Source organism: Danaus plexippus (assembly GCF_018135715.1).
Source record: "Danaus plexippus chromosome 13 unlocalized genomic scaffold, MEX_DaPlex mxdp_15, whole genome shotgun sequence".
Lineage (NCBI taxonomy): Eukaryota > Metazoa > Arthropoda > Insecta > Lepidoptera > Nymphalidae > Danaus > Danaus plexippus.
The window spans coordinates 1,845,417-1,859,823 of NW_026869849.1; the positions used below are offsets into that span (position 1 = coordinate 1,845,417).

At 34.6% G+C, this 14,407-nt stretch overlaps 4 protein-coding genes across 6 annotated transcripts; 1 reads left to right on the plus strand and 3 right to left on the minus strand.

Moving 5' to 3' along the window:
• Positions 1-169: 169 nt before the first annotated feature.
• Positions 170-2,900, minus strand: LOC116770268 (dynein regulatory complex protein 10-like). Its single transcript, XM_032661676.2, has 10 exons — positions 2,703-2,900; positions 2,332-2,576; positions 2,162-2,269; positions 2,061-2,090; positions 1,838-1,991; positions 1,622-1,757; positions 1,311-1,460; positions 1,113-1,242; positions 659-829; positions 170-310 (listed from the first exon to the last, which is right to left on the minus strand). The coding sequence occupies exons 1-10, from the start codon at positions 2,824-2,826 to the stop codon at positions 260-262; spliced, it is 1,299 nt and encodes a 432-aa protein (XP_032517567.1). The 5' UTR covers positions 2,827-2,900; the 3' UTR covers positions 170-259.
• A 2,903-nt stretch (positions 2,901-5,803) lies between these two features.
• Positions 5,804-12,411, plus strand: LOC116770367 (dynein regulatory complex subunit 2). Its single transcript, XM_032661816.2, has 9 exons — positions 5,804-5,938; positions 6,023-6,136; positions 6,300-6,438; positions 6,621-6,844; positions 9,311-9,508; positions 9,623-9,817; positions 10,834-10,986; positions 11,813-12,039; positions 12,149-12,411. Exons 1-9 carry the CDS (start codon positions 5,804-5,806, stop codon positions 12,279-12,281), a joined length of 1,518 nt encoding a protein of 505 aa, XP_032517707.2. The 3' UTR covers positions 12,282-12,411.
• On the minus strand, positions 6,862-8,463 carry LOC116770368 (general odorant-binding protein 71). 3 transcript variants are annotated; one of them, XM_032661819.2, is made up of 5 exons: positions 8,335-8,463; positions 7,872-8,255; positions 7,602-7,805; positions 7,339-7,465; positions 6,862-7,032 (listed from the first exon to the last, which is right to left on the minus strand). In XM_032661819.2, the coding sequence occupies exons 1-5, from the start codon at positions 8,389-8,391 to the stop codon at positions 6,923-6,925; spliced, it is 882 nt and encodes a 293-aa protein (XP_032517710.2). In that variant the 5' UTR covers positions 8,392-8,463; the 3' UTR covers positions 6,862-6,922. The 3 variants fall into 3 exon arrangements, with proteins under 3 accessions (XP_032517710.2, XP_032517709.2, XP_061383887.1); XM_032661818.2 differs by having other exon boundaries at positions 7,602-7,808; XM_061527903.1 differs by having other exon boundaries at positions 7,602-7,817.
• Positions 12,412-12,455: 44 nt separating the features above from the next.
• LOC116770369 (uncharacterized) lies at positions 12,456-13,071 on the minus strand. Its single transcript, XM_032661821.2, has one exon. It carries the CDS (start codon positions 12,933-12,935, stop codon positions 12,549-12,551), a length of 387 nt encoding a protein of 128 aa, XP_032517712.2. The 5' UTR covers positions 12,936-13,071; the 3' UTR covers positions 12,456-12,548.
• Positions 13,072-14,407: the final 1,336 nt, after the last annotated feature.

The following is a 14,407-nucleotide window of genomic DNA, read 5'->3' on the forward strand; positions in this document are numbered from 1 at the left end:
AGTTATTTTCACTATGCTTCATGTACCATAGATTAAAACTCATGCCTATTATTCCTTCCACAGATTTCAAACACCATTCGTAGAAACTATTTTATTTTTTTTACTATTCCCTTTTAATACAGCCCCAGATTTTCTTTAGTATTTATATAAAGAACGAGAAATAAAACAATTTTTACCTTCAATCCAATATATTAAAAATTATTAAACTATTAGGAAACATAACTATAATAACAGAAAAAAGTTAAACATAATATAAAAACTATTTCCCCTTTTTCTCTGCAGCTTGCTTTTTCTTCAGCAACTTCCGGAGCTAAAGATTGGATGGATGGAAGAAGGAAGGAAGTTAGTAGGGATTGGCGATGCAGGAGAAAAATAATTTGGAGCTATTTTCAATGCTACCTAAAAGAATCTCTAAACTTTTTAAATATTAGCCTACAAAGGCACAAATAACAGGACAGTTAGGATCGGATTAGGCTTTCTTCTTACCCTTTTTACCTTTTCCTTTCTGCTGCATGAAGAATTCAACTTGTTATTCAACTTGTTACAACAAATTATCATATTGAAATATGAAAAACGGAATAATACGTGCACTAAATTAAATGATTCTTATATTTTGAGATCATTGGAGATATTTTTACAATAGTTAACCCAGACTCACCTTCTTTTTCTCAGCTCTGTTCGCAAGAACCTCTCTCCAGGCGTTCTGTATGACCCTCGCAGCGTGTTCTATAAGGAATTTGTTCATCTTCTCAGTCATCTCCTGGTGATACTCTGCTTCTCTTTCTTCCATTAGTGGGATATATTCCTTATCCTGTTCCGCTATCTTGGCCTATAAAGATACAAAGTTCTTGAACAATATTTTAGTGCTAAACATTTTAATTCATTTTAACTTTTAACAGTATTACAATAAGAGAAGTAAATAAATGTTAATGTATGGTATATCTTGAAGGGATGCTGCATTATCGAGATAACAGTAATTCGGACTCTGTCCTTCTATAAGAGCAATAATTATCTTTTTTCTGCTAGTCATGGTATCAGGATTCTTTTCTGGATTTTAGATGTTTGATATATAGTTAGATGATAGATGCCATAGAAACAAGAAGATCTCAAACCTCCAGGTCCTCGCATTTAGCTAGTTCATCTTCATACTTCTCTGTGAACTCATCGAGCTCTACCTGCTTGTCTCCCATCTCCAGGTCATACTTCTGTAGCCACGACAACAGCTGGGTTTCTACTTTAAATCTGAATAAACACAAAATATAATTTAAAGCCATTTACATTAACTCGTGTGTATAGATTAAGGACATTACCTTCTCGCTCTTTGGTTTTTCTCTTCAATAAGATGTGCTTTTAATATATTCTCATATAATTCACGGGTCTCTATTTCTTCCTCTTTCAAAACTTCACTTTTTACTAAATGAGAACGAGTTGCTAACACCATTTGTCGATCGGAGTCCAAACTAGAAGGAAAAAGGTTGGGCAAAGTTCGAAAGCACTTCAATTTTTACTACACCATAGTTAAATTGCAGTATTTTTAAAGTAAAATTGCAGATTTTAAATTTTTTTTTATTGCAATTTTTTCTTCTCATATACAAAGGCATTATTAAAAATATTATCTCACATTTTTTTCTTTAGCTTGATATCAGCCTCATGGTTAAGAAAAGCCAATTCTTTTTCCAATTTCTCAATCATATCCGTCTTCAATTTCATAGTTGTTTCAAATGTTTTATTTTCTTCTGCTAATGTGACCGAATATTCTACAAATAAATAAAATTGTTTTGATATCCAGTAACTTGATACTTATGTATTGTTTTTTAGATTAGGAGAAATATCTAACCTTTAATCTTTTGTAGTAATTTTTCATTAGAATTTTCTAGCTTTCTAGTGTTGAGTTTAGCTGCTAGTTCTTCGGCCGCTGTAGTATCCATCTGTCTTATCATCAGCTCTCGGAATTGTTCTAAGGTCAACAAATACTCCACTCCTGATGTGTCCTAATAAATACATGCTGTGGTTCATTATTGTTCTCATCCTTGTATACTTATTGTTAGAAAATCACAAACCTCTTTTAAGTCTGAATATCCCCCCTTAATCTGTAAAAAAACATATTTTAAGTTTTTACCAACAAGAAAACATATCAATAATAAGATATTAATTTTCCTACCTCTTGAATGATTTCTTCAACCACAGGCCGTAGTTTCGGATAACTATTCATGATGTACATCAGGTGCCCGAGCTCTGGGTTTAAGCGATTTTTCAAAGAAACGTCTCCCTAAGTTATGAAACGACTGTATACAAAAATTTTCGAAAATTTTAAATATAATGATAACTTACAGCTTTAATGTCTTCCATGGCCGCCATATTTAATAAACTGGTGGAGAAAAGTGGATTGTCGTACTGTTCAAAAATAAACACAAGATCCTCCATATGTTGAGGAGACAGTATTGAGCTTAGCGTCCTATACTCTTGAACCAGATTAGGAAGACAGATAGCCAGTTTTGTTTTATATATCGCTTCATCTAGAATCTTAGTAATTCTCTCAGCCTGGATGTGGCACTCCAAGTCGATTGGTGAAGCAGCTGTGAAACGATACTAGGTCTGATTATGTTACTTAATGCTAATAAATCTTTTCCAAGAATATCTATATAAATTTAAATATTTTTTTAAAGGTGATAATATATTTGAGATACGCGAGAGAGTTCTACCATTGTCTTTAGTAAAGTCCTTCTCATCTCTTGCTGCCGAACCTTCCGATTTACTGCTCGCGGTCTTGGAACTGTCGGAAAATGTTGATGGAGACTGCAACGTCCCAGAAGATTGAGCGTCCATGCTTCATAAAACAGCTGATGTTTATAAAAATTACACAAAACTGACTGATGCAACCGTTGCCATGGAAACCATTGACTAAATAATTATTTTTGGATTATCCCTATTACAAAAGCCAATTATTCGTTATTCTATTTTTTCTTAAATAGTATTTCATATTATTTATGGTTGTATAACTTTTCGTGGACTGAGTTATAATGTAAAGATATATTTTATTTTAACCAAACACAAGTGACGAGTCGCAATTAAGGATAATAATTCTTTACCTTTGTCTCAATTAACAATAATCGAATATAAGGGCGTTTACTACTAATAAATACTTCTAAATTTCGTATTAGTTTCATAGCTTAGAATTATTTTACTTTTTAATTGAGTAATTTAAGTAATTAACTGTTTCAAATACAAATAGTAATCGTTATATGACCTCTTATTTAATCAAAAACCTATATCCCTTTAAATGTTCTTATAAAATGTTTCGCTGAACAGTTTTCATGGTACCGTTTTCTTGTCTTAACTCATTTCTCTATATGGATATTTAAATTGTTTGTCTCCCCAAATTAAATTGATATATATTTCTTCGCCAATCACTCATTATATTAAGAAAATATATTTTAGCATATTTTACTTAAAATTTTCTCTTTATTAAAGACTGACACATGCTTACAAAAAAATTACTATTAAATTATAAGTAAAATATAACTAGTTTATCACTTCCATCCGACTGCAGTGAACCTAAAAAAATTAAGATGTTTCTGATCTAATACAATACAACGTTATTTAGAACATTGTATTCATAAATTATCCATACTTATATTATAAATGCGAAAGTAACTCTGTCTGTCTGTCTGTCTGTTACTCAATCACGCCTAAACTACTGAAACAATTTGCACGAAATTTGGTATGGAGATATTTAGATACCCGAGAAAGGACATAGGCTACTTTTTACCCCGGGAAAATGACGCATTTTCATGGGAAAATTTTCTCTTTCACGCCTAAACTACTGAACAGATTTAAATGTAATTTGGTAAGGAGATAGTTTGAGACTTAAGAAAGGACATGAGTTACTTTTGACCGCGGGAAAACAACACATTCCCATGGGAAAAATTACTTTTCTGGCCAAGGAAGGAAAAACAAAAAACATCGTATTGAAATGTATTGCAGTAACCTATCTTCTTCTTAAAATGTGTTGACCTTTTTTTCAGCGCAGTGCGTAAGCTAGTGTAACGGGGACGGCCTTTACACTAGCTTACGACGACGGCCCCCTTCCTTCTCCAAGAGCTGCCTGCCAGAACGTAAGGCCTGCAGCTCTCCGTTTGCCTGGATCATCGGGCATCGGATTACCCCTCCGATACCCGCAGGCTCCTCTCACTGCGGAGGCATTCGGCGGGCATAAGCCCGCTGCCTACGACCCAGCCTACGTCGGCGCATCGGCGCCGAGGAGGGATCATCTTCCCTCCCCCTTTCGGCAGTCTCCTTCCGCGAGATGATAACCTCACAGAAAGAGACCACCGCCGCCCAGGCCCTCTCACTACCGACCATAGCCTGAACTACGGCCGGCAGCGAAAGGTCCGCGCCAACTTCGGTGATTAGTTGGCGACGCTCCGCTTCCCACGAAGGGCACTCCGCTAATGTGTGGTCGGGCGTATCATCCAAGCAACTGCAATGGTGACACGCCGCCGTCGGCTCTCTTCCGGCTATGTGGCACAGATACCGCCCGAAGCTACCGTGCCCCGAGAGGATCTGCACCAACCGGAAGGTCAAGGAACCGTGTCGGCGATCCACCCACTCCTTAAGGAACAGTCGAACCGCCTCCACGGTGCGCAACCCAGCCACTAGCTCGGAGAGCCGCCGCCTCCATCGACGGAGTAACTCCTCGCGTGCGGAGCGTCGCCAACCACGCACCGGATCCCAGGGCGGATTCACACCCTGGGATCGAGCTCGTGCGCGCCACTGGTACACCTCCGCTAGAACCTGGGCGACCAAGTCCCAGGAAGGCGTCCCAGCGAGCATGCAAGCCGCCTCGTGGGAGACAGTGCGGTATCTACGCACGAATCTCAAAGCCATGACGCGCTGCGCTCTGTGCCTCGACGCCACGTTCAGCCTCGAGAGGGCACCGGCCCACACTGGTTCTCCGTACAGCGCTATCGAACGCAACACGCCGGTGTACAGGAGCCGACATGTCGCGCTCGGACCACCGAGATTAGGCAGAAGCCTTCCGAGAGCGTCCGCCGCCCCGAGTAATTTTGGAACGAGACCGCGAAAGTGCTCCCGGAAGTTCCACCTACCGTCCAGAGTCAGCCCCAGATATTTCATCCGGGGACTGAGCTCGACGCGGACGCTGCAGATGTTGATGCTGGCGCCCAGCGGTGGTCATGCTCGAGGGCCGTGGAACAGGAGGGCCTCGGTTTTGTCGAGACCCACCCTCAGCCCGAGCCTCCCGATGCGCCGTACTATCGAGGCGGCAAAATATGTTAACCTAACCTATGACAATCACACTTAGTATGGCCTCATCCCATCTCGGCACAATTCAAACATACGTACAAAAAAGTACAGCTCAGGTTTTTTCATACTACTATACAAAAAAACTATCCAATGCGGACGAAGTCACGTGTAAAAGCTATATATTACTAATACCGAAATTTACGCGGACGAAGTCGCGGGCAAAAACTAGTTAAATATACATCGTACTAGATATAAATCTATCACAATATCGTTGTCATACAAGTGGCTATGAAAGTTATAATCAAATAGTTGCCACGATAATTTGCTAGTTTGATCAATATTCTTATGAGTAGGTGACATTTCGAATACAGGGGGTGATCGAAACAGTCTATTCTAAGTATTTAAAAATTATACAGAATTGAAATTTATTAATAACCCGGTGAGTACGTAACGGACCTCAATATACCATTATTTGAAATTTTCTATTAAAACATCATATTATGTAATAAATGTTTTATCTAGAATAAAAAAAATAACAATGCCTAAAAAGAGCAAAGTCAACAAATTGGCGCGCATGTCTGACGAAGAGCGTGCGCGATACTTGCAACATAGAGCCGATGTGGAAGAAGAGGCTCGGAGAAGGAAAAGAGAACTTGTGGCCAGATTCATTAAGGTTCAAAATGATTTATAATATTGTATTTTTTTATATTAAGATGTATTCAGTCCACGGGTATAGATATCGGTATCTTCATTCCAGAACAAATTAGACAAAGAAGAAGCGTTCGCTAAATTAAATACGGCGAAGATCAATCAAGAATGGAGATTTATATTACGCAAGGTGAAATGCAAACAGATGTCGTCGGACATTCAGGTATATATTTATACATTTATTATTATAGCTTTAATCTAGTAAATGTTATATGAGGCAATAAGCATTTTGCATAGTTTAATTTTTTTTGTTTCATAAAACCTAACACATATCGCTCATGGAACTCGACAAAAGCTATAACGACAAACGAATCTTATTATTTTAGGGTATGATGAGCAGTTTCAATTTTTTAGTGGAGAGAAAAAACCGGTTGCTGAAGGCTTTAATGCAAGCAATAGAAGACTCCGATGAACAGCACCGCAGAGCCTTTCAAGCTCACACTGAGACCCTAAGCTACTTTCTGAGTAATATTCAATTGTTTTTTAAATTATATATCATCATATTCATCAATAAAACCGTTAGTTATTAAGGAACTACGATATATAAAAAAGTCTTCATTTAAATTACGTAATGATGGAAAGTTCTATAAAATATTTTGGCAAAAATGGGTAAAGTAAAAAACTAATTTAATATCTTATATTTTTAGAAGTTGGAACTGTAAGATTGGACAAACTTCAATCCGATTATGAACTACAAAAAGATAAGTTTCTAGAAAATTGGGATACCGAAGAATCGGATATTATTGAGAGTCAAGAAAAAGCCGATTTCAAACTTATTCTTATCACCTACATCCAAAATGAGGAATTCAACAATTACAAAAAGAGAAACGAAATAGAAAGAGCTACAGTGAAAAATGTGTCGCGTCTTGAGGTTTGTTACAAATAATATTTATGTTTGAGGTTCAAAATGTGTTTATTCAAGTAAATGCAGAAAAAGTGTGATGGACATCTAAAACATAAAAGTGGTCTTCTTAGGCCAATCGTCGCAATTCGATCTTCCCTTTTCCGATAAGCACATCCATAGATTTTTTGAAAATTCACATTTATCATCTGTGTTTTCTGAAAAAAAAAATTCGAGGAATTTTGAGTTCGTAATGTCAAAGAAAATACTGGGTAAATTCTGTAAATAAACTAAACTGTAAATTCTGTTCACTTGGGTATCAACAGTATTGAAATCAAAATAGTCTGTCAATATTAAAAAAATATTCTCAGAAGTATTACGTAGTTCACTTGGTTGATGAGTAACTTTTTATACAACTTAATTCAAAATTAGCATCATTTTAATAACTTCAAAGACAAAATCCTTTCCCTTCTTTAAGTGGACTTTTTACTATATTAAATATCCGTCAAAGACCTTTTACCAACCGTTATCGAGGATTTGGAAGCATTCTTCCACAGACTCCTGTAAGAAATCTCTCAAATCTTCATTCCTTTCATCTTTTGTAAGAGCGTGAGTAATTAAATATCTATCTGGCATTCCATTGTCTCCGGTCTATAATGTATTAAATAATGCAACTATACACATGAGTTTGAAACTTTATAAAAAAAAAAACCTATGATTATTCACGATTTTAAGGTTATAATAATAAAATAGAATTACAGTATAACATTGAAAATATATGCCTCACCATCTGTAGATTCTCTAGGAAGCAATGCAGCACACATGCAATGTCTTGGTTTGTGTTCTCACTGGAATTGTTCTCATTTGAATCATCTCTGTTACCATTAGAGTTTTTTGAATGTGGGTTATACTGACTTCTTTGTCCAGAATTAATTTCCGTCTTCTTTTCGCGTTTGTATCGCCCGTTTGATTGAGAAGATGAGTAATAATTCTGCTGGAAACCCTACGTCGTCATGAATTAATAAAAAAATATATATTCATTTAAATAATTACTTACGTTCCCATATTCTTCGCTCTGTAAGAATTCGTCTTGACCTCTTAAGTGACTGTTATGACTCCTTTCATTTCGACCATCAAATCTCGTATCTCCCTTTCCGTTATTTCTCCCACTTTCGACTCTCGTGCCTTCATTCATTTGGCCTCTGCTGTTTCTTCCGTATGCACCGTCATTGTAATCTTCTCTCTTGTAGTCTTCGTCGCCGTTTCTTTGATCCTGATTGTTTCTTCTACCATGATCATATCTGTTATTGTTTGATCGCTCTCTTCTCTCTTGGTTGTATCTATCACTACTGCTGTTACTCCCTTGTTGTTTCAGGCAATCATTAAAAACACGCTTTAACCGTTCATCTTTTGCGCCGTATTTTGAACGACATGACAGTGCCTATTCATAAAAATACTTGTTATGAGAAGATCAATTTAATCAATCTTATGTTTATCTAGAATTCTATCAAAATACTCACATCAGAAGTAATGAACAGCAAACAGGAAAATAAGACGTAATGTTTTAAAAATCTCATTTTAGTCCAATGTTTTGTTAACAATGACTAGCGCGATACAAAGAACGATTTATATAGGACTATTGATCTGCTTAGCCAATTTTTAAATGAGGTACCTCATATATGTTGCTTTGTTAAAATCACAGATTTGCGGTACTGATCGCAAAATAATTACTTTATTTCTGAATGTATTATAAAATTAAGTCGGATAGTTATTTTTAGAAAAGTAACTGCTATTATAAAATGTAGTAATATATCTTTAGAGAGAGAAAATACTACATGAACAAAAGGAATGGTTTTTCCAATAGTTAATACTATAAAGTTTTACATTTTTTTAATTTAAGTATTTATGGTCATAATAAATTATAAACGACATCTTTTTTTTTTCAATGAATAAGGTATCAGAGGTTTTGTTATGGCTGTCAGAAGACCGTTGACATGACCGGAAGCTCGGTGACATTAATAGCAGGAAAATCATGTGTGACCAATTCAAAATTACCTCGTTGGGATGACATGAGATTTTTTTACGTATTAATGATTTTCATATTACTTACATATTTTGCTCAATAGGATTTAAGTACAACGTCACACACTACACCTATGTTTTGTATCAATAATAATTCCCACGTTCTTGTTATTCAGTTGAACCTTTTTTAAGTAATTTATAATAACGTATAGGTTAAATTAACGTAACGTATAAGTAATAAGGCGTTTAAATATTTGATTTTACAAAAGCAAAACGAAAATAAAACAACTTAAAAACCTTTATTATTTCCAGCATATTTTTTATAGCTGTAGTTTTAGCAACAGCAAAAATAAAGAAAGGCAATGAATATGATTCTTGGCAATAGTAATTCCGTAACGATTTCTTATGTCTTTGTTTTTCAAAATAAAATATAATTTTGACTTTAAAAAAGATCTACTTACTGTTCCATATAAGCATGAAGAAGACATGTCCAACCTGTGTAAGCCTAAGCAATTAGAAATAGAAAATTACTACGGGAAACTACGTGAAGTTTACAACACGTATATAGAAAAACACAATCCTATAATGGGGCACTACTTGACGCTCCAAGAAAAGGATGAGTTCTACCAAAACGATATTGCAAAAAACAATATTCTAATACAACAGTCAATGGTAAGTTGTGAGCGTCAAGATAGAAATAAAATTTTATTCCTATTAATACGTAAGATATAAAATCCTGAAATGAATGAAATATATTGTCATAATAATAAGATATTGTCATAATAGGCTATGTTAACGAATTTACAAAACGAATGGTTGAAAACGTCGAACACGTTGAACAGTAAGCTGTCTCGCATGAGCGATCATAAGGAGACGCTGTCCAAGCAGTACTGGCTGATGAAGAAGGAGACTAAAACAGCTCGAGCTAAAGAAGAAGAAATGCTAGCGGTTTTGGTCGATTCAAGCCAAGATGCTATTAAGGTATGACAGTTTGAATATTCTCAATACATACATATGGGTATTATTAATTCAGATCGTCTGGAAGAGAAAGCTTTTTAGCGATAGTTAAGACTTTGGTATGCAGTTTTTTTCCTTTCCTTACTTTATTTTGTGGTACAATATGTAGTATTACTAGCTTTTGGCTGCGACTCCGTCCATGTTAATTTCAGAGTTGTTCTCTGCCACTACGGCCACTGAACCCGTACTGAACCATGGTTCCACCCATGTCCTTTCGGGATCGGGATAAAAGTGAAAAAAAATACACTAGGACCACGGATTCCGAACTGCGCATCATGGTTTCAACCTTGTAGTTTCGGAATCGGGATCGGGATAAAAGTTAGCCTATGTCCTTCTCCAGGGTTTCGTCTATCTCTAAACAAAAATTCATCAAAATCGTTATTGTCGGGAAAACGTAACGGAATTTCTTTTGCATTTATAATATTATTAGGGATATACTATACCCATTTGTATAATTAGGTATAATAATAATGTTACTATATTTCTACGCTTTAGGTATTTGTTCTTGATAAACAATACGTATCAATTTTGTCGCATTATGTAACCATTTTAAAAGCCACCGTGAGATTAAAAAAGATTGCATATAGTATTTTTACTAGTAATGAAACCGTGATCACGGTTGCTGAAAAGTAACCGACACGTCGGGAGTATGTAGTTTTACAAAAATAAATCACGCGTAGTTTATCCGAAAAATACTAGTTTCATTTAAATGAATAAACCTCGCGAAAACCTTAGATCTCATATAGATCACATTGTGTTTTATAATTTTAAATCTTATTATAAATAATTACAAATCAAAAGTGATAATTAAGTTAAGAAACGTAAGAATCGCTAGTTTTTTTGACTAGACTGCATTTTTGATAATTACATTTATTACTACAGACAAAGACTTCGAAATCGTTATAGATTATTGGATAGCCTATGTAGTCATTACTTACAGTAAAGATATAAATACCAGAATCTAACTACACAATTTTCAGAGGCTTCAAGAATTCCATGATAAATTGAGTAAAATACAGTTGTTAGCGAATATTTGTAGCAAATATGAACAAGAAGCTGATAATCTTCTCTTAGAAGAGTTAGAAGACACTGCATCCAACGCCAATTTTGAAGCTATGGACGATACCATGATCGTAAGAAATTTATTTTTGTGATAAACTCAATTTGTTCCTATCATTAAGAAATAACTTTTATCAATATAGTTACCGTCATAGAGTAAAAAGAACGTTAAATCGGAAAAACAAAAATATCAGATAAAATGGTTACAATGGGTAATAAGTTTTAATAACTTATTATTGAATGATATTATTTCTTTTTTGTTAATTACCTAATATAAATTCTCTCATCCATGTTGAAACTCATAAAATTCAATATTTCATATTCTTAAGTCACAAATATGTCGATAACCTATAGTACCTTCCCCTTTGGCTCATTCCGAAGACGCCTGGTAATAATTCATCATTTACAAAGAAATGTAGACTTCAAAAAAACATGGACTCCATGTTTTTTTTAACCTAGTTTTATATTTAAGACTATACTTTTATCTAACTTTTGTGGTCATTACATATTTTCAGATTTATAATTAGTTAAAATCATTTTTTTTTTGTTACCTCATTCAAATTTGTGTATTTAGTAATAAATGTAATTTTACCCACAATAAAACACTGTCTCAGTCTAATATTTGCAAATATATGACGTAGGCACACAAGTTCAATATTTAAGTTTTAACTTAGTCATATGCTTGAGTGATTGTAAATCAATATGTCACATTATATTAATACAATAGACTTTTAGGAGAAGTAAAATGTTTAATGATGTGATCTATGTTGTGCCTTCAAATAAACATATTATACAGAATAACATATTGATTTAAACAACCTATAAAAATATTCTTATATATAGCATTTATACAGTGGACTATTCCATGAAGGATATCTTCAATAATTAACTCTTTGCCAGGAGGAATGTCGCCTGTATAGAAAATTTGACAAATTCCTACTGAAGATTAATAGAGTGAAAGTGCAGACTATGTGCTTGAAAGCCGAGAAAGCCAAATTGACCAAAGAAAATCTACAATTAAAACAATACATCAAGAGATACCTCACAGAACTCGCACTGAAGGGAGAGAAAGACAGGCCCACTAGTGTCAAGATACAATCAGAAATGCAAAAGATTGATAGTAAAATGTAACAATTTCTAACTTTATATGGAAAACTATCATATATTATTTTTTATATGAAATAAATTTAACAAGTTTTAAATTATTAGGTAGTTTATAAAATTTTTTTTTTTTAGAACTCGACCAGTAACCTGTGTGGAAGGTGCACTTTGTAATGCCGTAATGCATGAAAAAAGGATGAAGTTGCAACAAAAGAAGCAGAAAGAAATAGGGGGAATAAGAGCATACCCTCGAGTATTTTGCTGGTAGAAGTGTCATTTAACTTATAAAACAAAGTGTCTTATAGAAAAGTCTATAATACTTCAATATGAAAACATTTTATGTATATTATTAAATAACCTATGTATTTTTAAAAATAATATTATGATTACTTATATGAGACCAGAACAATTCATATGGTCAGGTTTTAAAGGAAAAAAGATATGATAAATATAAAAATTTATTTAACTTTACTTCTTATGGTATTTGCCTTAAAAGTATAATAAATGTATTGTGATTTTTAAGAGACAGCATGTTTTATTCATTTTCACCTATATTCCATGGATCATCAAGTGCGAATAGAAGTTTAGCAAGATTTTTATGACCTTCGATATCGATGTTTTTAGTCATATCTTCAGAAAATGGCACATACTCTTCACAAATAACAGACCTTCCTTGAGATGTTCCATAAATTTCGTACCATCCTTCCAGTGGTTCGCTAATGGGCTTCTGTAATTTTATAAGCACTTCTTGATCATCAACTGTTTTAACATGAAAGGTCTCGGTGGCAGTAACTTTTGTAACTCTTCCCCAAAGGCAAACTTTCGCGCCAACTTTTTGTCCTAGGTTAGCTGCGGTCACATACGGTACGTAGTCGTTGTTATCGGGATATTGGTTATCCTCAAACTCCTCATGGTCACCCATTTTCAAAAGAACATGAACTTATTTAAACTGTATAAAACCACTTTGTATTTTTACAAAATTTCTGATACCCGGTTACCATCGGTTATTATTTGAAGTGTAACTTCATAACTTGACAGTTGACAAATTGACTATTGTGACACATTACTCCATCTACTATTGTCTACTATTAGTTGTAGAGTACATATGGGAAAATAGTGATATCTGAGATTTTCGCGAATATTCATTGAAATAAAACTGATACACTTTTCGGATTTAGGTACTACACGTTTATAATTATTTTTAACAGCATTCTCCCGTCGTTTCGGTTACTTTGCAGGAACCGTGATCACCAGCAGTCGAGATGTGTGCCCGTAATCGTAATGATCGGGGTATGTTTTATTTTTGTTAACCAGATATCGATTGAACGTCATAGTAAGATAGGTGGAAATAAAGCTGTGGGTGGTGAACATACTACCTCACTTACAACTTAGTCTCTCTAGACTTGGAGTCACCCAATTATAAATGGAAGAAAACACAGCACAATGAAAATTGTTCAAACCCTTTTAGCGTTTTATTTCACAAGATTGGCATCGCCTTATTCGGAAGCTGCCCGAGGTGTGAAATTAACATCAAATTGAAAACAATAATCATTGAAATTGATGTAAAACTTCAACTCTTCACTTGTATGTACGTATAAGGAGGTACGTCTCTAGCATATCAGAGACTCTGGACGCACTAGGATAATGACAATCCTATGATCATAATAAAGAACAATTTTCATAAAATTTCCAAAGGACGTAGATATGGAATGGTTAAGTTTAATTTTTATTTCTTCACATTTATATATTAAATATGACCAATACGTAATATAACGTAATTCACACTAAGTAACCGAAGTCCACGATAGTTCTTTATATACACTACCAACCAAAATTTAGAAGCACAGCTGACTTCAAACAAAACAAATGAATGCCGATTAATAGCGGTAAAAATAGGCAATAATCTTAAGTTTCACAAACTTTTAAGACTGTTTACACAAACACAAAAGGATTATTATCCCATATTCAGTTTTGCGGAATTCCTTAATTTTGACGAAATACGACTTTTGACTAAATCCGTTGGCTACTTTATCCTATGCAATGGTGTGGTTTTATCATCAATACATATTATAAAACAAAGTCCCCCGCCGCGTCTGTCTGTTCGCGATAAACTTAAAAACTACTGCACCGATTAACAAGTAGTTATCACGACTCGATAGCGGGATTCCCGAGGAAGGTTTTGGTTTATAATTTGTTAAGTTTTTGTATTTACTTGGGTGTACATTAACCATATTTGTTTAAGATGTCGGGAAAACATGATTCGTCCGAGATCTTTTAACGAAAACGCTGCCTAAAGGCTTTGAGATATAACAAAATAATATATGGTGGAATTGTGTATCTTATATAGGTCTACAGAAAAGTCCGCGATGACATATATCTGTATGCCTTAAGGAT

Excerpts from the sequence above, each read along its gene's own strand:
- LOC116770268 (XM_032661676.2), bottom strand. The coding sequence starts at position 2,826 with ATGGACGCTCAATCTTCTGGGACGTTGCAGTCTCCATCAACATTTTCC. Across the intron at positions 1,758-1,837 it reads ATTACTACAAAAGATTAAAG|AATATTCGGTCACATTAGCA; the intron begins GTTAGATATTTC and ends ATTTATTTGTAG. Across the intron at positions 1,461-1,621 it reads ATCAAGCTAAAGAAAAAAAT|TTTGGACTCCGATCGACAAA; the intron begins GTGAGATAATAT and ends TTTTCCTTCTAG.
- LOC116770367 (XM_032661816.2), top strand. The coding sequence starts at position 5,804 with ATGCCTAAAAAGAGCAAAGTCAACAAATTGGCGCGCATGTCTGACGAA. Across the intron at positions 5,939-6,022 it reads TTGTGGCCAGATTCATTAAG|AACAAATTAGACAAAGAAGA; the intron begins GTTCAAAATGAT and ends TCTTCATTCCAG. Across the intron at positions 12,040-12,148 it reads CAAAAGATTGATAGTAAAAT|AACTCGACCAGTAACCTGTG; the intron begins GTAACAATTTCT and ends TTTTTTTTTTAG.
- LOC116770368 (XM_061527903.1), bottom strand. The coding sequence starts at position 8,391 with ATGAGATTTTTAAAACATTACGTCTTATTTTCCTGTTTGCTGTTCATT. Across the intron at positions 8,256-8,334 it reads TGCTGTTCATTACTTCTGAT|GCACTGTCATGTCGTTCAAA; the intron begins GTGAGTATTTTG and ends TTTTATGAATAG. Across the intron at positions 7,818-7,871 it reads AGAGCGAAGAATATGGGAAC|GGTTTCCAGCAGAATTATTA; the intron begins GTAAGTAATTAT and ends ATGACGACGTAG.
- LOC116770369 (XM_032661821.2), bottom strand. The coding sequence starts at position 12,935 with ATGGGTGACCATGAGGAGTTTGAGGATAACCAATATCCCGATAACAAC.